Source organism: Scleropages formosus, chromosome 23 (assembly GCF_900964775.1).
Source record: "Scleropages formosus chromosome 23, fSclFor1.1, whole genome shotgun sequence".
In the NCBI taxonomy this organism is placed as follows: domain Eukaryota; kingdom Metazoa; phylum Chordata; class Actinopteri; order Osteoglossiformes; family Osteoglossidae; genus Scleropages; species Scleropages formosus.
Window position 1 is genome coordinate 735,421 of NC_041828.1, and position 21,676 is coordinate 757,096.

At 55.3% G+C, this 21,676-nt stretch overlaps 1 protein-coding gene across 6 annotated transcripts; it reads left to right on the top strand.

Annotated features, from left to right (window-relative positions):
* Nucleotides 1-258: 258 nt before the first annotated feature.
* On the top strand, nucleotides 259-11,945 carry pdcd6ip (programmed cell death 6 interacting protein). Of its 6 annotated transcripts, none has more exons than XM_018747929.2 (18): nucleotides 259-571; nucleotides 4,663-4,717; nucleotides 4,965-5,034; nucleotides 5,296-5,423; nucleotides 5,848-6,001; nucleotides 6,444-6,544; nucleotides 7,432-7,563; nucleotides 7,705-7,927; nucleotides 8,199-8,322; nucleotides 8,705-8,882; nucleotides 9,170-9,281; nucleotides 9,384-9,553; nucleotides 9,634-9,882; nucleotides 9,963-10,097; nucleotides 10,201-10,295; nucleotides 10,386-10,506; nucleotides 10,654-10,862; nucleotides 10,951-11,945. In XM_018747929.2, the coding sequence occupies exons 1-18, from the start codon at nucleotides 366-368 to the stop codon at nucleotides 11,126-11,128; spliced, it is 2,640 nt and encodes an 879-aa protein (XP_018603445.2). In that variant the 5' UTR covers nucleotides 259-365; the 3' UTR covers nucleotides 11,129-11,945. The 6 variants fall into 6 exon arrangements, with proteins under 6 accessions (XP_018603445.2, XP_029104308.1, XP_029104310.1 ...); XM_029248475.1 differs by having other exon boundaries at nucleotides 10,657-10,862; XM_029248477.1 differs by having other exon boundaries at nucleotides 10,720-10,862.
* The last annotated feature ends 9,731 nt before the right edge of the window (nucleotides 11,946-21,676 follow it).

The window sequence follows — 21,676 nt, forward strand, 5'->3', positions numbered from 1 at the left end:
CATAAAATTGCACTCGGTACCTGAAAGTACCGTGTTTAGCCACCACTCCAAATCTGTAAGCCATAAAGGAAATGATGTGGCTTTGTTTTGCACAAAACCTCAGGAACGGCTGACAAGTGAGGCGCATCTCCCGTGGCCGGCTTAGCACACCTCGATTTGTTACGTGTTTCCGCACACTCTGCGCGATCCGACCTCACCATCATGGCCTCCTTGCGTGGCCGTGGACTGCTTCCGCATTTCTACGTCACCCTCCGACATCGTGACATCACGCGGCGGCACCCCGGAAGTGGAGCTCCGTTGTTTTCGTGCAGTCGACTCGTCGCAGTCTCCGCGCATTCGACCGACCGACCGCCCGCGCTATCGCCATGGCCACGTTCATCTCCGTGCCGCTGAAGAAGTCCTCCGAGGTGGACGTGGTAAAGCCGCTCTCCAAGTTCGTCTCGGCCACGTACCCGGCGGGCGACGAGCAGGCCGAGTACCTGCGCGCCGTTGAAGAGCTGGGCCGCCTGAGGAAGAGCGCCGTGGGCCGGCCGCTGGACAAACACGACGGGGCGCTCGAGGGGCTCCTCAGGCACGTTCCCGCCGACCGCTAACTAACTTGCTACTAACTAACTAAGTATTTGACTGACCACGGTGGAGCCCTGGAGGACGTGGCCTGGCTTATAGACTAACGAAATAACTGGAGTGAAGTAACTTGAGTGAGTGGAGTACCGGACCGGACTGGACTGGACCGGACCGGCTCGGACTGGGTACCGTTCGTTCATTGGTTAACTGGTTAGCGCGGCTTTACCGCTTCACTCACTCACTGCGTACCTGCCAGGACTTTAGTGTTTCCTGATTTAGTTTCTCTCTCTGTGTCAGACACACACACGCAACGCCGCGACGTGACGGAGGATCTCGCACTTGTTTCTTCTTCTTTGTTTACTGCTGGGTGCTTTTTTTCTTCTTACGTTAAATTACTCTACTGTGCGTGTGGCTGTTGTTTGGTGACACTGACAGCCGTTCGAGGGCAGTGAGTGATCACTCCGAGGTGTGTGTGTGTGTGTGTGTTAGTGTCAGTGTCAGTACTGCTGATCCTTCGCCATGCGTTTCCTCCTCGCTTTCCCACGTTATTCTAGAAACGACACGTAGTTATAAAGTGAGCACTTAGGAGACTGTATTGTGTGTTCAGTTCATAAATAAAGTCTCCTAAGTTAACAGACTGCACTGAGTTAGTAAACACTTGTAAGACTTTATTCCATTTCTCTCACCCCCTGTGCAGGGTCCCTGTCCTTCAGAGCCTATCCTGGAGAGACAGGGCTTTTATAAACTCTAAACGAGTTGAAATGAGTGCAGTTAAATTTAAAATGGCTGGAAACAAAATTATGGTTCTCCCCACAAACTACAGCAGTCCCTGATTTACAAAATGAATCAGTTTCTGAAAACGGTGCATTTACAAAAATTTTGGATACCGAACACCCGTTTCCCATTATTTTAAATGGGCGAAATAATGCGCTAAAAAACCTCAAACTAATTTTCCCAAATATCATTAAAACACCTGTAACTGTCAACTCATGATTTCAGCACAGTATAGAATAGTACATAATTATGAAACACTTGAGGTTATTAATGGGTATTTTTAGGAACTGTTTGTTTTCTTATATCCAGTAGACAGCAGTGAACATCCAGTAATGGAATTTATGCTAGAAAAAAAAGGACAGGCAGCTATGAAAACTAAGCAATTTACTGTAATGAAGTGTTACTGTACTCGGTGAGTGAAGATAATAAGTTGATTGTGGAGGAGGGAGGAGACTCGGCAGTTATTCTTACGCTGCCGCTGCACAAATCCAAGAAACAGGAAACAACTGATGGTACATTAATACCAATTACAGTACAATACTTCCTCTTCACTCACGCAACACACAACTTTTACATTTTTTGGGCACAATTTTGATAAATGCCATTATATTGGTTTTTCATTCCAGAATAAAAAAAATGAGGGCTCAAAAGCCAAGAGCCATTATGCTTAAATTTTGGACAAAGAAAGTTTGTGAATCACTGGATGCCTGTATTGTTTAGTGCTGACTGTGGACCCTTTCCCTATCAGTTTACAGACCTCCTTGTTCGGGTTTTGATCCTTGACTCTCTGCTATCTGTCGGCTGTCTATAGAAACACAGGTTGCCTTCACACTAATTAAACACTCTTGAAAATACACCAGTGAAGAAAACACAGTAAAAAGTGGCAGCAACAAGTAAAGCTGGTGTCTTGTAGCACCTGGGCAGCACAGATGTGATGGGTGAACGGCTACAGAGAATCTCGCACTAGTTTTCAGCTGAGTACTAGTGAGGTCGTTGCATGTTGCTTGGAGAGAAGTGTCTGCTGAAGGAATAAATGTAAATGTTAATCCCCCCCACCCCCCGCAGTAATTAGTAACATGAGGAGCTGGATTACTCTTTCATAGTCACTCGCAGTCCTTTGTAGTCTATGTGGTTGTTGGAGCTAGACCCTGTTTCACCCTGGGGGTCCTGTGGTCATGCCCTCTCACAGCTGCTGTGAGGTAACGGGCTACTAGTGAAGGATAAGCTGCTGCTTTCCTCCACGGGACCAGTGGACCGCTCCGGTGTCCACGGAAACGAGCACAAGTTTTTTTCCTTGGGTGCGGGGGGAGGGCCGCACGTGGTGCTTTGCTCGTGTATCTGATTTCCGAGGAGGAAGGTGGACGCACAAAAAGTTTATAAGTAAAACCGCGGAAAACTGTTGAGCAAGTGTGAGCATATTACTGTATAAAATATGAATGAATGCTGAGGCTGCTTCCAGCCAGATTGCGTAAGCGGCTGAGCTGCATGCCACCAAAGCCCGGAATCCATAAACAAAAAAACTTTTCACCCGTTACTTGTATTCTGAGCACAAGCTTTGAGCACAAAGAGGTGGAATTTGCCTGTTCCGTCACAGTGTTGCTCTGGCAACCGTCCACCGTGTGGATGCATTTGCATGGACCGTCCTGGTAGGAATCGCTGCAGGTGCAGATAACAAGGGCCTTGCACCCAGTTTCCTTATTGTCCCGACAGTGGTGCCGAGACAGGTGTTGTCAGGCCCCGCCCTGCCTTTCACACCACCTGCCTTGGTTTTCACAGCTAAGTTAAAGACACTAGATGCCTTTACATGTTAGCTGGAACTGTGCCGGTTCGAGTCATGAGGTGCAGGAGAGAGCTGCGCCTCTGGGGCCTCGCGCTTGTTTGGCAGAGTCTTGTGTGCTGACCGAGGGTGTGTGTCAAGGAGCGCACGGTGACCCTCCTCCGGGACGTTTGCATCAAGGAAGGTGGAGAGAAGCAGGCCTGGATTTGTTTAACAAAACGCCGTTGATTCGGCTCAGTAGCATCGGTGGGGGGGTGCTCAGCTACTTTTCCCTCCTCTGACTAAAAAGAACTTTACAGAAAGGATATCGCAGGCCTGCAGTCAGCTGTTCACATTTTCACAGTCAGAATCGTGGTAAAATACAGGCCTGGGACCAAGTGGAGTTGCAGCAGTGCTGTGAAAAGCAGCTGATGGCGGCTGATGACTTCTTGTGTATTGATCTGTTCTGATCAGGGCAGTTCAGGGGGTCCTGCCTGTTGCCTGTCACGCCCTCGCTGCTCACACACTCGAGGTGTTGTTGGCTCCCATGACTGCGCTGCTGTAACTGAATGTGCTGTTTCCTGTTTGCTGCACAATGGCCCCCAAGTATCCATGAGTGACCGCTGCCCTCCTGGCTCAAGACAGCCGTCACTTCCCAGGTTGCGGTCTTCTGGGGACCAGCTGGGCCGCTCCCTGGGACCCCAGACACACATCCATAGAGGCTCTCAGAGAAGGGTGAAAAGTGGAATAAAATGTGCTGAGTGGATGCAGAGCTGACACAGTTGACTTTACCCCCTCAAGTGTGAGGAAGCCCAGCCAGTTGCTGGTTTCAGTGTCGCTGGATCGACTGTGGTTTGACTAGGACCGTTGCCATGGTGACCTGGGGAGTGAGCAAGCAGTATCCTGTGGTTTCGCCGGGACGAGGCTCCCTGGCCCATGCAAATGAGTTGCACTGTTTTGTTACTGCCACTGCTTTACCATGGTATAATGTTACCTTTCAGCTCTGAAACAACACACCTGGCATTAGGCCCAACTGATTGGAGGAAGAGAGGAAGTAGGACACAGCTGGTAGCGTAGTGGTTAGAGCTGTTGCCTTTGGATCCAAAGGTTGTAGGTTTGAGCACCACCTCCACCTGTAGTCCTCTTGAGAAAGGTACTTATCCTGAATTGCTCCAGTAAAAAAATTACCCTGCTGTATAAATGGGTAAATAACTGTAATAATTGTAACCTTAACATTGTAAGTTGCTCTGGAGAAAAGTGTCAACTAAATGAATAAATGTAAATGTGAACATGTGTGAAGTCTGGTCATGCCTGGGCTCCCTGACACACCCAGAGCGCAATGGCACACAGAGTCTGAGGTCTCAAGAGCTCAATGGCGCAGAAAAAGTAAAAGTTGTGCGGAATAAAAAGATTTCTGCAGAACTAATGAGGTCTTTGAGTGTTTCCACTCGGTGGGGGGAGGGACCTGTTGCGCTTGAGTGATGCGCACACACACAGCAAAACAGTAGTGTGCACGGTGCTTTCACACATTCCACAGCTCACAATGTCCCCCCACTGTCATCCTTCAGGTACTATGATCAGCTGTGTGCCATCGAACCCAAATTCCCTTTCTCGGAGAACCAGGTATGGTGTGTGTTATGTTGTGTGTGTGCCCTTTGTACGAATGCCGTGTCGTGGTCCTCTTGCTCTGTCTTTATGTCACATATTGAAGTTAGGACTGCAGTGTCCACATTTCCTGCATGTGACGCAGCAGGTTTTCATGCGTGTAAACACACAAGTCGTGTGTGCAGCATGTTACCTGGTGGTTACACACACGTGTAGGGTGTGAAAGAATTGTTCTCTGACAGTAACGCTAACACATTTCTCTCAGCTCTGCCTGACCTTCACGTGGAAAGATGCGTTCGACAAGGGATCGCTGTTCGGAGGCTCCGTCAAGCTAGGTGGGTTTCTGTCCTGCCCTGCATGTATGTATGTTTCTTTGTTCGCTCTGTTACCTGTGAGTATCTCTTCATGCACCTACGAAAAATTAATACACTTGTTAATCTTTGGGAGAAAAGCATCGTAACTTACTTTACGTTTTATGGATTTTACTGAGGATGTCAAAATAGCTGTGGGCCGGGGATCTGGGTTCCGGCCCAGGAGGGGCGGCCACAGTTGTTGATGCCCGTGGTAACCATCGTAGCGGTGTGCTCGGCCCCCAGCTTTGGCCAGCCTGGGCTACGAGAAGACGTGCGTGCTCTTCAACGTGGGAGCGCTGGCGAGCCAGATCGCCTCCGAGCAGAACCTGGACAGTGATGAGGGCCTCAAGTCCGCAGCCAAGTTCTACCAGGTGAGCCACACTGCCCGCCTCTCGGTGTCCCTCCGCAGAGGGAGCTCCTGTCTGGTGTCGGTGCTGTGTCCTCCGGTGTACGTGACCCCGCCGATGTTCTCCCAGCAGCATCATTACTAGATGATTGAGGTGATCATAAACAATCAGTGTTGTGTATTGTATGTGCCTGCAGTGCATCAGTTACGTTTGGTGACTTTGTCAGCTCAGAGTAAACACTTAAAAGGTAAAGTACGTGAAACACATGAGTATGTAAAATATATGTAAGATGTACGCCTCTGCATCGGAATCCCATGTATTTGTTCAATGAGGTCAAGAGTACATCCTCACAGATGGGTATTTAAAAACTGTGTAGTTAAAACTTGACAATTACTGTAGCTTCTGACTCATCTTCCTCTTCCTCCTTCCTACACATACACGTGCACAGCTTGCCAGCGGAGCCTTTGGCCACATCAAGGACACGGTGCTGTCGGCGCTGAACCGCGAGCCCACCATGGACATCTCGCCAGACACTGTGGGGACCCTCAGTCAAATCATGCTAGCACAGGCCCAGGAGGTCTTCTTCATCAAGGCCACCTCAGGTGAGGTGGCTGAAGAGCTCCGCCAAGAGCCTCATCATACTTAATGTAACACAATACTTGTACATGAGGCAGTCATAGCTCCTGTGTGCAAACAGTCGAAAGCCACACACACATTTCAGTTGAGTTGTGGAGCAGATGGAACCTGTGTTTACCTGCTGAGCCAGTGGTTGTCAGTAAAGAGCACTCGTAGAAAACAGGAGTGTGGAACCGCTTTCATTAGTGGCGCTTCCACGGTGTTCACAGCTCTTCTCTGCTGTTCCTGAGTGTCGCTGATCAAAAACGAGATGAAATACATAGCTCAGCGTCGTGCTGTGTGTGGATGATTTTAACTGCTCCTTTGTGTCGCAGGCAGTGACCGGACAGCAGGTCTATGTGAAAGGCGATGCCCACTTTCCCGGTCAGATCCGGCACTAAGAGCTGCTTCCGTTTGTCCTTTTTACAGACAAGATGAAAGATGCCGTCATTGCCAAGCTGGCCAATCAGGCGGCCGATTTCTATGGCGATGCCTTCAAGCAGTGCCAGTACAAGGAGAACCTGCCCAAGGTAGGAGCCCACCTGCACCGCACCTTGTCCATCAGGCGGCAGAGTAACAGAGGAATCAAGGCTGCTCGCTGTGGTTCCCACTGGCCCTCTGTACACGCCCTGTCTCCTCTGTCCTCCACCTTGCATGCTCATCATGCTCATGTCACCCTCTTCATCATGTAACCCCCCTGTAATTAGATGTGGGACAGGTGAAACTCTCTTTTTCTGTATTTTAAAGTGAGAAACAAGTGGGCATAGGCACAGTACCGCCTGTTTGGTGTCGTAGCTCCAGGTGCTGGCGGACTTCGCACGGGGGGCCAGACTGGGACAGACGCACACCGGCCTGTCAGAGGGTCCTGTGTCGTTTCTTCTTTCTTTGTGCACTTTTTCCTGTGTGTTGAGCAAACGGTGCCTTAACCAAATCCTCCTTTTAGAGGCAGTGCACCCGGCTTTGGGCCCTCAGTTTTTCACAGGCGAAAAGAGCGAAGGAAAAAGAAAAAGAGAGCAGTGGCCTCTGGCGTGCATTTCCGCTGGTGTCGCGCTGTGTTCCTCGCTGCATGTTCACAGTAACCATGAGCGAACGGTCACAAGGGTCCGACCACACTGGTTCGAACTGCAGAGCTTTCCAGGCCGTACCGTGGTTCCGCAAAGCGGGCTCGGTGAGGTGAGCCGTGAGCGTGACCAGGGAGACGGGCCAGGAAGGGTCCGCCGCCCCTGGATTCCGCTGCGAGCGCGCGGTTCCAGCCAGTGTGTTCATCCACGGTTTGGTTTCCTGTGTGTCTCTGATGTGATCAGTGGGCTGCACTGACGGTTAATGTCATCTCCTGTTCTTCTCTCTCCCGTATTCTCCACCTGCATCCCGCGTGCTGTCTCTGTGCTCGTTTGTGCTTGGACTCTCCCCTCGTCAGTATTTTTATTTCCAGGAGGTGCTGCCGGTGCTCGCGGCCAAACACTGCATCATGCAGGCTAGTGCCGAGTACCACCAGGCCGCCGTGGCCAAGCAGCACAAGAAGTTTGGCGAGGAGATCTCTAGGCTGCAGGTGAGGCATGCCGTCTCTGTGCGTGTGTGTGTGTCTATGTACACGTGTGTGTCTATGAGTGCGCGCAGGCCCCATTTCCCTCTCGCCCAGGATTTTCCAAGTGCGCCACACACCTCTCTCATGCTGTTTGTTTGCGTTCAGCATGCGGCAGAACTTGTGAAGACGGTTGCATCCCGCTATGACGAATACATAAACGTGAAGGACCTTTCTGATAAGATCTCGCGTGCCCTGACCGCCGCGAAGAAGGACAATGACTTCATCTACCACGACCGTGTGCCCGAGGTGAAAGACCTGGATCAGATTGGCAAGGCCTCCCTGGTGAAGCCTACTGTCATCCAGGTGCCCATGAGCCAGAAGTTCACAGGTGAGGTGTAACAAGTAGAGGACCTTCAACAGTCCTGCTCTGGTCCTGGTCCATGTTGGGTGGAGGTTCTGAAGTGACACGCTAGACTCGGTCGTTTACTGCACTCTGTACCACGTTGAACTGTGTGTGTGTGTGTGTGTGTGTGTGTGTGTGTGTGTGTATTTGTCAGTGTTTGTCCGATGGTCAAATGCTTGAACACTCGAGTGCTTCATCAGCGTGACCCGTGAATCTGCATCTTGTCTCTCTCTCCTGGTTCCACCTTGTGTTCAAGACCTCTTTGAGAAGATGGTTCCCATGGCAGTGCAGCAGGCCCTGAGTGCCTACAACCAGCGTAAGGCCGACATCGTCAACCGGCTCATCGGCACCATGCGAGAGGCCACCAACCTCTGCAACGGGTGAGCTGTGAACGTCCAGGGCTTTGGTTTGCCTTGCGCTGTGCTGGGTGTCCAGTTTCTCCCTGCACTCTGCACTGGTACCTTGTCGGTTTGGAAGGTAAAACAATTTTGGTAAACATGGATGAAAATCATAGCTGGACTCCTAAGTAATAAACACTTTTGGTTTGTAACATCAGATTCGTCACTTCTACCACTAAGTCACAAGCAGTAAAATGTGAATAATCCAGATTTTCCCTTATTTATTCACTCGTTAGGTTTTGTAGAAATCCTATATAACTGTAATACACAATTAACTTAGAGCTACATGAAAAATAAGAAGAAGCTGGAGTTTGGATCCTCGTGTGGCTGTGTTGTACTAGTGTGTCTGTCGTCTCCCTGTTAGGGTGCTGGCCTCTCTCAACCTCCCTGCTGCCCTGGAGGACCTGTCCGGGGACTCAGTGCCCCAGTCCATCCTCGAGAAGTCCCGCGCCGTCGTCCAGCAGGGGGGGCTGCAGAGCATCGAGCAGCTCATCAAAGAGCTTCCTGAGCTCCTGCAGAGGAACCGGGAGATCCTGGACGAGGTAGGTGTGGTGAGCGGCCGAAGCCCCGTTGAACGGAAGGGCCGTACTCGCGGGCCCCACCAGAACCGGCCCCATCCGGAGGCAAAACCCTTTTGACGTAAACCTTTTATGAGCTCGGGATGCCCCCCAGAGGTGCTTTGAGTGTGTGTCACTCTGTTGTTTTGGAGAAGTGGCGCCTGGTGACGTTCGCACTACACGTCTCCAACTGGGTTCTTGTGCGGATGTTCAGAATCCCGTCGGTCTTCACAGTCGTCCGTGTGAGAGCAGTGCTCTCTTTGCCTCCGCAGTCTCTGAAGATGCTGGACGATGAGGAGTCCACCGACAGTGAGTTGCGGGCCAAGTTCAGCCAGCGCTGGAGCAGGACCCCCTCGGGCGACCTGTACAAGCCACTGAGAGCAGGTGGGCCATCTGCGCGCTCTCCATGTGACCATGTGAGGAGCTCCCTCCTCTCCTCTGGCCCTGTGGCAGAGCGTGACAGGTTTGCATTACCCTGCGTTTCAGAGGGGACAAACTACCGCAACGTGCTGGACAAGGCAGTGCAGGCGGACCAGGTGGTCCGGGAGCGCTACAACGCCCACTGTGACATGATCGCCCTGCTGTGCAAGCCGGAAGTGGAGCTCAGCGCCGCCATCCCTTCGGCAAACCCGGCCAAGACCCTGCAGGGCAGTGAGGTCAGTGAGGGACCCCGGCCTGGCGCTGCACGGCGGCGGCACCTCTCTGCTGCTTCACGGTTGTGTGTCCATCGGTGCAGGTAGTGAATGTCCTGCGGGGACAGCTGGCCCAGCTGGACCAGGTGAAGAAGGAGCGCGAGCAGCTGGAGAGCGACATCAAGTCCATGCAGCTGGACATGAGCAGCAAGTTCCTGACGGCGTTGGCCCAAGACGGCGCCATTGATGAGGAGGCCCTGTCCGTCACCGAGCTGGACAGTATCTACGGTGGCTACACGCAGAAGGTGCAGCAGAGCCTGAGGACCCAGGAAGAGGTGTTGGGTAACGTGCAGGTGAGGCATCGGTGCCGTCCGGTTTCACGTCCCGTGCCGAAAAACACCTTCTGGACATCGGCCTGTTTTTGTGTCTGCAGACCTCTCACCAGGAGTTCTCTAGGCTGAAGGAGTCCAACGCGGAGGCCAGCAGCCGGGAAGAGGTGCTGAAGAAACTTGCCTCGGCCCACGATAGTTACGTGGAGATCTCCAACAACCTGCGGGAAGGAACCAAGGTGGGCAGCGGGGGGTGGGGAGCAGGGCAAGCCTTCGGTCCTCCCTCCACGAAGCTTCTGATGGCACCAGTGTAAAAGGGACTCCCATCTCTTTCCCATGCAGTTCTACAACGACTTGACGGAAATCCTGCTCAAGTTCCAGAACAAGTGCAGTGACATTGTCTTTGCGCGCAAAACGGAGCGAGACGAGCTGCTCAAGTAAGTGTTCTGTGAGCGGTGGGGGGGCGGGGGAGGTGGTCGACGGTCACCAAGCGAGCCATCTGATTGGACGGCGCTTCCTTTCTGCAGGGAGCTGCAGCAGAGCATCGCCAGGGAACCCAGCGCCCCCTCGTTCACCGTGCCCTCGTACCAGGCCAACACAGGCGGTGTGGCCCCCAGCGGCCCAACGCCGGCCCCCAGGACTGTGCCGGTGAGTAGTATAGGTCCCACCCCCTCGTACAGCCCCTATCCTGTTTGTAGCGAGAGGGTACACCTGAAGTACCGCGGTGTAGTGCAGCCACTTGCTCTGAGGCTCTCCGGGTAGATCTTAACCTCGTCGTCACCGTGTGTTTCCCAGCAGCCTCAGCAGCAGCCGGCCAAACCCCCACCCCCCGCCAGACCTCCTCCACCTAACTTCTCTCAGCAGGCAGCCAGCACCCCTGTGAGCGCCCCTCCGCCAGCCAGCGCACCCCCTCCGAGCATGGCCCCGCCTCATGTTGGCCCCACCCCCGGCCCTCCGACGCAGGCTCAGGGGCCGCCCTACCCGACGTACCAGGGATACCCCGGGTAGGTGCTCCCTGCCGCAGGTTACCAGTGCATTAATGGCGGCGTTCCGGTGCTCTGAGTGCGAGCGACAGTCTCTCCCTTTCCGCAGGTATTTCCAGATGCCTGTGGCGTACAACCCTTACAGCTACGGACAGTACGCCATGCCCTACGTGCCGTACCAGGCCCCGGGCCAGCCTCCCTACTCCGGTGCAGCCCCACCGCAGCAGCCCCCGTATCCCTACGGCCACCCGCAACAGCCGCAGCAGCCCTACTACCCGCAGCAGTAGAGGGCGCTCTGTCTCTTGTCCTCACTTCATCACTCTCTCTCTCTCACACACACACGCACGCACACACATGCACAGAGCGCTTGCTGCTCCTCCACTGCTTCCTGCACTTGTGTCCGCTCTTTTCTCTCTAGCTGTGCTGTGTCCCACTCGCAGCGCTGGGGCGAGGGCGCACGTCTCGCTGGCGCGAGGATGCGAGACGCCTCGGTGGTCCAGCGCACGCTGGAGGTCGCGAAAGTTCTGGAACTCGGCGACCTCGTCTGCTTTCAACCTAGGAAAGGATTCCTGTCTCCTCACAGCTGTGCAGTGTGTACCTCACACTGTGTACACATGCAGGCTGAAAGAAACACATCTTACTAATGCTTTCTAATGTAGATAGTTTTAGGGGCAGGACTTGAGGAGGAAAAAAAAAGAGAAAGTCCTTAGGGTCTGTTCTTCAACTGGTCCAAACATTTCCCTCCTACCTGCATCGCCTGGTTATGTAACAAACTGTATTATAGACTGTCTCTTTAACAAACTTTTTCATCTCTTTCCTTTGTCAAGCGTGATTAAAATCCTGTTGTATGACATCGCTTCCTGTTTTGTGGCAGACCCTGCGTGTGTCTGTGTGATGTTCTTCTGTCGCCGTCAATGCAGCACTGATGCTTCAGTTTTTGTTCGCTGTCGAACACCTCAGCGTGACCATGATGTGGACTCTGTGTCCCTCCCGTTTCCCCACGCAGTGGAGGAAATGTCAACGTTAGAGGAATCTCTTCATGTGTGTGCTGGATAGCTTCTGTAAAAACTGTAAAAAAATAAATCTGACTGTAAGGCGGTTCCACAATCATGTTCTGTTTGCACTTTGCTGCCACCTATTGGCTCGGAGGGTAAATGCAGGTCCCTGGAAAATGGAGAAAATAGACAAGAGAAAAAAATGTGTGTGTTTGACAATTTGTACCTCTAAGTAGGTTTCACGGTCAGAGATGAAGACTGCTTGCCGGTACTCCAGCTGACCGCACCTGGTTCGTGCACGGTATTCCCACAGTGCGACGGTTACGTTTTTCAAACACAAGCTGAGGTCTGTCTTTGGGCCGAGTCTGTGAGGGATTCCCTGCTGGAAACCACTGGAGTGTAGAGGCCAGTACTCGTTTGATCCACTGCAGCTGTTCCTGGTCGACACCTTCGCGTTTCTCTCCAAAGCGACTCAGTGTTCATGTACCTACAAGTATTTGCCCATTTTTATAGTGGTGTTATTTTATCTGGAGCACTTTAGGGAAATTACCGTGCTCAAGGGTACTACAGCTGGGGATGAGATTGGAACCTACAACCTTTGTGGCCAAAAGCAGTGGCTCTAAGCATTACAGCACCAGCTGCCCTGTTCCCACATTCCCCTTCCACTCATCCTCCGCATGAAAAGAGCGCTGCAGCTGCGCACACAGTAAAGCACAGTGATGGGACAGCACCCGGAAGCAGGACGCGCAACGAATGGCAACAGCGGGGACACCCATGGACCGTGCGACTACACACACGTACTGTGTAACTACACCCAGCGAGGGCCGAGAGGGCACTTTCTCCTGAGCGCAGTGTTGTGGGCTGTGCGCTGCAGTGAGTGAGGAGCAGACTACGCACACTTCCTGCTGAAGGAGATGAGGTGGTTGTCTATCAGGTGTCAGGTTCTTTCTGAAAGGCTGCTGAGCAGTGTATTCTGGGAGGAGACGCTGTGGGACCCAAGAGGTACGGAGTAAAGGTCGCCGCTGCAATTACTGGAGTCCAGTTTCCCGTTCAGGCTGCATCTGGGCTTCTTTTAGACCTGCTGTCCCTCTTCGTCCTGTCGTCCGCTGCGCATCGCAGCACCGAGTAGAACGTCGTTAACGTCGCTGATGTGATGAGCTCGCCTCCGACAGTCGGTCCTGTTCACGTTCGCTTCCGCGGCTCGTGGGATGGCGACGCTGACTTGCCGCGTTGCCGTGTGCAGGCCGCTCCGCCCCACATCTCACCGGACTAAAGGCCTTTTCTGTGGTGTGTGAAGTAAAACGGAGATGAAAGTCAGATGACAACCCTCCGTTAACGCCCGGGTACAAGACCCCGGCGCTGCGGGGTATCAAACCGCTTTGAGAAACTGTGGTGGCCAGCAGTGCATCGAAAAGAAGCGTAGAAAAATGAGCGTGGTCTTTCAAGTACCCGGCGTACCGTGTTCCGCACCCTGTTTCTGCATTGACAGCAGCAGCTGCTGTACTGCTTGCAGCTGAAATGATACGGTTCAGATCCCACCTCTTGCCGGTGGTACCTTTGATCGAGGTCCTTACCCTGAACTGCTCTGCGAATGTATCTTTGTATTTCAGTAGCTGAGAATACAAAGCTCCTATTGGAGGTCCTGTGGAGAAAATGAATATTAATGAGCGACAACAAGCAGGTGAGCAGCGTTGCCCGCCGAGGGGCGCTGTGACGCCCTCTTGCTGTCCTTCGCCAGTCTTCCTGCGCCCTACGGTGCACTTCCACCAGAGGGCGCGCTGGCTGCGCGCCACAAATCCGCGGTTCGTCCCCGAGAGCGAGCGAAGCCCGTGCGAGTTGTCCCTCCCGTTGTTGCCGACCTTTGACCTCATGAGCGGCGCTCCACCTCCAACTTGATTGCAGGCAGTCTAGGAGGCGACGGCTGGTGCCGTTTTCCCCAAACCTAGATGGAGCACTGATTGGGCAAGTGCCGTAAAAGCGTGTCTATTTTCTCCTGCGGTTGAAGGCATTGAAGAAGAAGGTTCGAACGCTGCCGTGTGCCGCCAATCGATCAAACGCCCGGCTCCGAGGCCACGCCCGTCAGGCACATCGGCGTCTCCCTGCCGAAGGCACGGTTGGTCAGCGTCCCCTCCGGCCTCGGCTGCCTCGAACCCGGGCGCTCGGCGGTTCGGCGCGGCGCTCGGCACTTTCGGACGGGCGCCTGTTGGGAGCGCCGGACATCAGACTGTCCTGGAGCGCTGCTGCTTCTTGCTGCGTTCCGTGTTCCCATTGGCACGGCCCGCTGCAGCTGGGGGGCGCCCTTGTTCCAGCCCCGCTGTGGAATCCCTCGGTACAGCGAGCGTCGGCGATGAACCGGTCCTGTCCGGAGCGCCCCCGCTCCGCTCGGGGCACCGTCTGCTCGCGCCTGATCTGCGGGAACCGGTGCGAAAGTTGTGGCTCGACGAGCGCCGCCGTTCCTTCAATAGAGCCTTTTGCACGGACGTTCACGTGCAGTTGGCCTCGCGCCCGGGTTTCGGCACCACGGGGAAGGAAACCGATAGAACGCGGGAGAGCAGCTGCGAGCGGGGGTCGGAGGTCAATCCCACGCTCCTGTCGGCCGGCAAGTCGACATCGCCTTTCCGCGGACGTCACCCCGGTGCATTGTGGGAAACGGCGGCACTGCGAGCCATGGCGACCCTCGAGTTGTGCAAAACGCCAAAAAGTGGATTAAGGTGTGTTTGGAATTCCTGTCTCCTTTGTTGGCGTTGAGCTCAGCCCCTAGACCGACCGCACGCACGCGCACGTGTGCTCTCGCACGCACCCTATAACACCCTACGTGGCTGTTGATTCGTGGGGACGGCAATGAATACCGAGGCACAGCGCCGCCCTGCCGGCAGCCTCCGTACTGAGCCGCACCCTTGGCCACAGCTATTTGCGAAGCGTGTGTGTGTTTGTCTCGCTTTCACATGTGATCCTGTTCAGTGTCTCTCCAAGCCCGTTTCCATGGCACCGGCGTACAAGCTGTCCGTTTCAATCTTAAGTTCCCATCTTCAGCGTTTACCACGGTAACGCACCTCCGGCGTGGCGTGGGACGGGAACGTGAGTCAATTTGAGAGGACCTCCGAGCTCGGAGACCCCCAGGCGCACCAGGAAACGGAGGATCTTCACCCCGTTTACTGCGCCTGGGGCCCCTTACACCTCTCCTCCTTTCTGTACCCTGATTACTGCAGTAAAACAATACAGATGCATGTTTGCGCACAAGGATACGTGTTGATGCCTGGTTGCGGTGGGAAAAGGGGTTAGCGGCATAAACAAGGTAAAACGTATCATTTTTTACTCATTTTACACACTGGAGAAAAGTGGAGATCCTGTAAACATCCTGTTTAAAAAGGAAATAATGTAGCAGTGTGTCGGCGTGTCCACGGCGGCAGTCTCCCCGCTGTTTCCTCCCGCACCCGGTAAACCTCCTCCGTTTACCGCGCTCTTTATTTTAACTTCGGCTAAATTGCAGCCGTATCCTGCGGCAAATTCAATTACGGTTTCTATGGAAACCCGCAGGGCGATCGAGGAGACGAGTGTGGACGGCTTCTCTCTTCTCTCTTCTCTCACGCACACGCGCACGGCACGCACAACAGCCGCCAGCTCGCGGCAGCGATGCTGATGAGTGACGCCGGGCTCTCGGTGAAACGATGCTTAAGGACACCCGGTGATGTCATGTGAACCTTGTGCAGAAATAATAACCTTTACACTTTTTCGCTTGCCTCACTTGTGCGTGTGACACGTACTTAGGCTTCTTACACTGATTTACACATCAAGGTAAGAATCTTGATGAAGGGAACGGCAGCAGGAGGTGCGATTCAAACCTGGGTCATTTAAGTCCAAAGGTAGGAGCTCTAACCACTGCGCCCCCTAACGCTGTGTTTGTAAGGAGCGTGTTCAGTGGCGTGTCGTCGTTGTCGTCGCCGCCGCACGTGGTTTGATGGGGCAGAAAACCCTGTTTTACCGCACCGACGGCAGCAATGCGCGGCGGTCGGTCGGCTTGTCGGAGGCATCGCCTCCCCCCGACCCCGACTCGCTGCGTTCGCCGCGCGCCGGTTGCCCGGCAGGTCGTGGGGTCAGAGTTCGCTGGCTGCCGCTGCTCCGCCGCGTGTCTGCGGGGAGGCTCCTCCTCTTGTGTCCTCGTTGCGTTTATTGGTGTGCGAGGAGGCCTGGGAAACGCACTCCGCGTCAAGGAACCCTACCCTGGGCTCCCGGCGAGTCGTGCTGTGGACGCTCGACGGTCTATATCGTTGCCGCCATGCTGTCCATCAGGCGATCGTCCACCGAGGGCTTCTCTACATCCTCGAACCTCTGCCCGGTGTTTGTGTGTGTGTGTGTGAGAGAGAGACAGCGCATGCATGAGTGTGCCACTTCCTGTTGCAGGACCCGGCGGCGGCAGCAGAAGGGCGGTACGACCACGGCGCTCAAGAGTCGTTAATTGGGACACGTTCTGGAACATTCGGGTTTCATTATCAGCTTTCATGCCCCCCTGCTTCCGACACGTGTGTGTGTGTGTGTGTGTGTGTGTGTGTGTGTGTGTGTGTGTGTGTGTGTGTCACGCTCTCCGCCCCCGCGGCGCCTGGCATTGCAACCCTCCCCAGCTGTGTAGCTGCATCTCCCACAGGTGCTGCTCCTCGATGCGGTGCTGGACACACACCTAAGGGGCACTGGACCCGCGAACTGCCATTTGTTTCTCCTGTTGCCGTGGAAACGGGCCTCCCCCGGCACCGGCTGCAGACACATCCTTCACGCGGCTTTTTCACCGTCTCCTATGGTAAATGTACGCTCGCGGGTGGCGTAGCGGTTTGAGCTTCCCGCCAAGGATCCGGGTTCGAATGCGAGCTCCCACCGTAGTTCCCTTTATCACGGTACTTACCCCACGCGATACGGTACAAGTTGTGCAGTTGGAGAGGGCATCTAAAAAGTATTGACCCTCCTTTGGACTTAAAAATCCGCCAGAACCACCATGTCAATGTCCAACACGCTGGCAGCAAAGCATCATGGGAGAGTCACAGCTCCCCCCGCCGCCACTCCAATATTATACACATTATGACTTTCCCAGTAGTTTGAGATTTAAAATAAAAAACATGGCGTAATTTCTGTATTTTACCGTGTTGGATGAATGAATATACTGCATCTGTCCAGTTGGGTGGAACACACACACACACACACACACACACACACACACGCTCGGACCGGGAGCTGGCGAACACGCCTAGCTGTGTCATTGCAGAGGACACGCGGACGGCGTCATTTGGAAAGTCGTACGGCGCCAGCGGCGCCAAGCCGGCAGGAAGCAGCGCGGCCGCTCGTGCGTTCTGCCATCCGATTGGTCGGGGGCTCCGTTTCCCATCGGCCGCTTCCTCGAGACGAGCAGAGCAGACATCCAGGTGACGGGTCCCACCATGGGGTCCTTGGAGCAGCTGGTAAACTAGGAAGGCCCCCAGTCCTGACACACACACACACACACACTCGCGCACACACGCGCGCACATACTCGCACGCGCCGTCACCTGCTGTCACCTGCTGTGTGTTTCGGTGAACTCTGGGAAACGGTTCCTGTTGGCGCAACGCGGTATCTTATCTCCTCGTCCCGTGGAGCGGAACACCTGTTCGCGAGCGTGCGTTCGGCGCCGTCTTCCGGAGGGACGCGCCTGACCGCACGACGGGACGCTCGGGCTGGAGATGCGTCCGGGGAGAAGGAGCTTGAGGCACAACGTCTGCGACACGCGACGCGCACGACGGTGTGAAGTGGCACCTGCAGCTCGGCCCTTCATCTCCCGAACCCGCGTGGCGGTGGGCTCGAAGGCAGGGTGCGGGTTCGTGGGTACAGGAAAGCTCAGAGTGGCTCCTCCCACCTTGAGGATGGAAACTTTAAATAGCGACGTCTGTGAGTGATGGATCACCATGGCAACGCTGCATCCTCTGGTCTCAGCAGAGCGTTCATCTGGGAATCGCAAGCACACCGGGGGCCGACAATGAACTTTAGACACACACACACACACACACACAGGACTGTGGACACACAGCTTGTGTGTGTAACACCACTATGTTGCTGGTTCACATCCCTCCAGTAGGTCCTATAGAAGGGACATTGAAATAGCAAATACATAGATGATCATAGCAGATAAGGGCTCATTGATGGAGCTGTCAGGAGACCGGGAGACAAGTGGCTCTCAAAAAGATGGGTTCGAGACCTTTCTTCAGTGTGGGAAGGATTCAGCAGTTCTGAGGGAAACAAGGAGCTCCTTCCACCACACTGGGGCCAAAACTAAGAACCAGCAGAGGTTGAATTTTGGGCCCTTGTGAGAGGAACCACGGCGGTGCCAGAGGCGGAGGAACTTGGTGCTCTTGCTGGCCTGTAGGAGTGGACTTCCTGTGCTGGACTTCCTGTGCTGGACTCTGGTCCTTGGGGAGCAGGATGATGCGTTGAGGCTCCTGTACGAACACGCTGCTCCTGTTGCTCACCACACTGCCTGCACCCCCAACCCCCCCTGCCCAGCCCACCTGGGTAAAGTGTTTAATGAACCAGCTGTCCAACACACCTCCCACCCCCCATGGGACACACACATTGCTGTGTGTCCAACAAGTCCCAGGGGTCACTCCGCACACACACACACGGCTCCCACTGAGGTTACGCCACCCCCTCCCCCCAATGAGGTGTGTTAGCGACCCAGCAGAGCGCCGGTTTCACCGCGTTTTTGTTGCGCAGCCCCAGTGCAGTTCCTCCCCACAGCTTTGCCACGCGGCAGGAGAGGAAGTCGGGGGCGGCGGTGGAGCCCCAGGGGCGAGGGGTCAACGCCCTGGGATGTAGACACCCGCCCCTCCTCCAATAAGAACTGACCTCTCTCTCTCTCTTTGGGAGCCAAGAACGGGCATCCCGGCACCCCTCAGTGCTGCACAGGAGCTGCTGGATGAACATGTCTCTACAGGCATGTCCTCCACCCCCCGGTCCCCCTCCGCTCTCTTGGACGCAGAAGACCCGGTCCCTTGATACACCCCCACCCCCAGACAACCTCGCTCCTTCCACTCTGTCCGCTCAGTGGTCTTCTTGAGAAGACCGGCTCTCGGCTATGTGCGGCGAGCTCCTTGTGTCCCTCGGAGCTGCTGAATCCCTGCCTCTTTCCAGAAGTAGACTTCCACTGTGTACCCTTAGCGTGTTGAGGAGCGGAAAACGCAGGGAGGGGTCCGGAGCTCACACTGAACCGTACAGGAGCGCGAGCAGGTCACAGTGAAGGAGGAGACAAGGACACACCAAGCAGACTGCGCTGGGGACACTTATGGCGTAAAGCTCGTCCCCTGTTTTCGGGTGTCTGGACGGATGGACATCCAGCGGGGAGGTCTGACCGGGAACACGCCCCCCCTCCTTTGTTCCTCGCACTTCATCGGGGTAGAAAATGGACCGCAAGGAGCTCATCTGGAGACGGTTTGACGACGGCAGGACGCTCGGCGTGTCGTGTGGCGCCCCGCAGAGACGGTGCGGTTCGGACGGCGGCCGGACGCCGAGCCGAGGAAACGGGCGGCACGTTCCCGAGGAGCGCGGCTCTCATACGAGACCCAAGAAACGGCTCTTCTTCTTCCCGAGGTTCCGGCCGGAGTCAGAGTCAGAACGGTCAACGGCAGGGGGTCCTTTTCCCGGCGGCAGCGTTGTTGCGTTACTACGGCAACGGCCCGGTCAAACAGTCCGAGCAGCGCAGCGAGGAGTCTGCCGTCCTGAGCGTGACCTCCGACGCCTGTGGCACTTCCTGCGACCCGACGGCCAGATCGTCAGTCGCTCATCAGCTGTAATGCGGTGGTCACGGCGACGGCGCCGTCACACACGGCTCTGCGGACGCTCGGATTTAGAGTGTCGCTCGCGAACGCGCCGGAACGTTCCTGGGCGCCGCAGGTCCGGGAATCGAACGGAAACGTCCCCCCCGCCAGGGGGGTGTCGCTTCTCGTGGGGGGATGGGGTCTCTTCATCTGCCTCCAAATACTTATGTCTTCAAATAGCGACACGTCAAGGTTGCCTGTTCATGGAGTCCGTGGCTCACGTTACGTCACGGAAAGCAAGAGTAGCGGGGCGTCCGGCGGTCACTCGACTCTGCACACTGACGCACACTGACGCACACTGACACTCACTGACACTCACTGACACCCACTGACACCCACTGACTCGCATCCTTGCAGTGCAACAGAAGAGAGCAACACACTTCAGAAATTCTACTTGTGAGGAAGGTGTTTCTGTGTGGGGGAAACGTTACAGGTGTGTATGTGTGTGTCTGTGTGTTCGTGTGTCCATTGCACTTTATCGTGACACACAGAGCAGTTGGTGAACCCTGGCGAACGCAATGTCTGTACTGCAACACTGACTCTGGGGGCCACACACTGTACATGAGGAAACGGGAGGTTCTGCGAGGTGTTTGGTGACCCTGTACATTTGCCCCCCCCCCCCCCCCCCCCCCCCACACACACACACACACACACACACACACACACACACGCAAGCCAGAGATGACTGATGAAACGTTTAATCCGAGACGAATGACTTCTCCTCCCGCTGGGATTTACGGTGTAACATTTCGCCGCCGACTCACCCGTCTCTCGCACCCGTGGCCCTCAGCAAGCGGCCTGTCATCTTGTGCGGTCGTCTCGCTTCCTCCTGACCGCAAAGCCTCCCCTCTGACGAGGCCCAGTGCCTGCAGTGACCAGCAGTGACCAAAGGCTGTCGCTGCGGTAAACGGATGGGGGTCGGGGGAGCCGCGGAAACTTTTTGAGTCGCTCCTTGTTGTCGATGCGGTCGATCACCTCGTGCGACCGCTGGACGACCTTGCGGAAGCGCGGGAGTCTGTCCCCCCCGTCCCAGTGCATGATGGGAGCCGGCGTGACTCACCGGGCAAAATAAACAAATGAAATGAGAACCGAGGCAAAAAGTGGCCATTACCACGGCAACCAGCGGCGGCGCCTCCTGAAGACAAGAGCACAGACAGGAAAGGCAGGAAAACGGGGCTTACGAAACGCTACGGAGTGCCGGACCGCAGGTCCCCGGTTACTGTCCGCAGGAGCGTTCTGTCGGCCGGTGACGCCCCTCCTCCCCGTCCCCGTCACGCAACGCTCTTCCGTTTGCTTCGTTCGACTCGGCCCAGGTCCTGCGGGTCAGGTCACGCTTTGGGTCCGAGACACGTCCCCATCGTGCGTGACCGCAGAGGAACCACCCCCCAGGGGCACAGGACCGCGAAGTCATAGACCTTAACGTTCAGTTCAAGGACCTTGAGGGACACGGTTGTCTTCTGATCCGAAAACCACTTCGTGCGGAGTCAGCTGCCCCCCCCCAGTCCGGAACCAAAGTCTCGGTTCGGGGGCTCGTGTTCGACCGGTGCCTTTGAGCGCTCCGTTTCCGCGGAGACAATGGCACCGACAGAGGAGACGGTCGTTTGTTTTGCCGTCCAACGAACGGTCCCCACCCAACGCGTCCCTCTTCAACCAAGTGCGAGATGGACGCTCGCAGGAGTGGCTCCCCGTCGTCCTCCTGCTCCCCCATCGAAGGCGTCTTCTGGCGGAAACAAAACCGCTGTTTGTCTCCTGCTGATCGCTCTTCTGTCCCTCCGAGTGCCGGAAAAGCAGCAACGTACCGCGTTTGCGCACAGAACCGAGTAAAACTGCAGCGCTTGGAGCGGCGCCCGCGGTACAGCTCGCACTTCACTGACGAACGCTCAGGCTGACGCCGACCTCGCTTAACGGCACCCGCACTTAACCGTGGTCGTATTGACCACGTTGGCCTTCGATCCGCTCGTCTCTCTCGCTCGGCGGGTCTCCAGGTGTCGCTCCGTGGACTGCCTGGTGC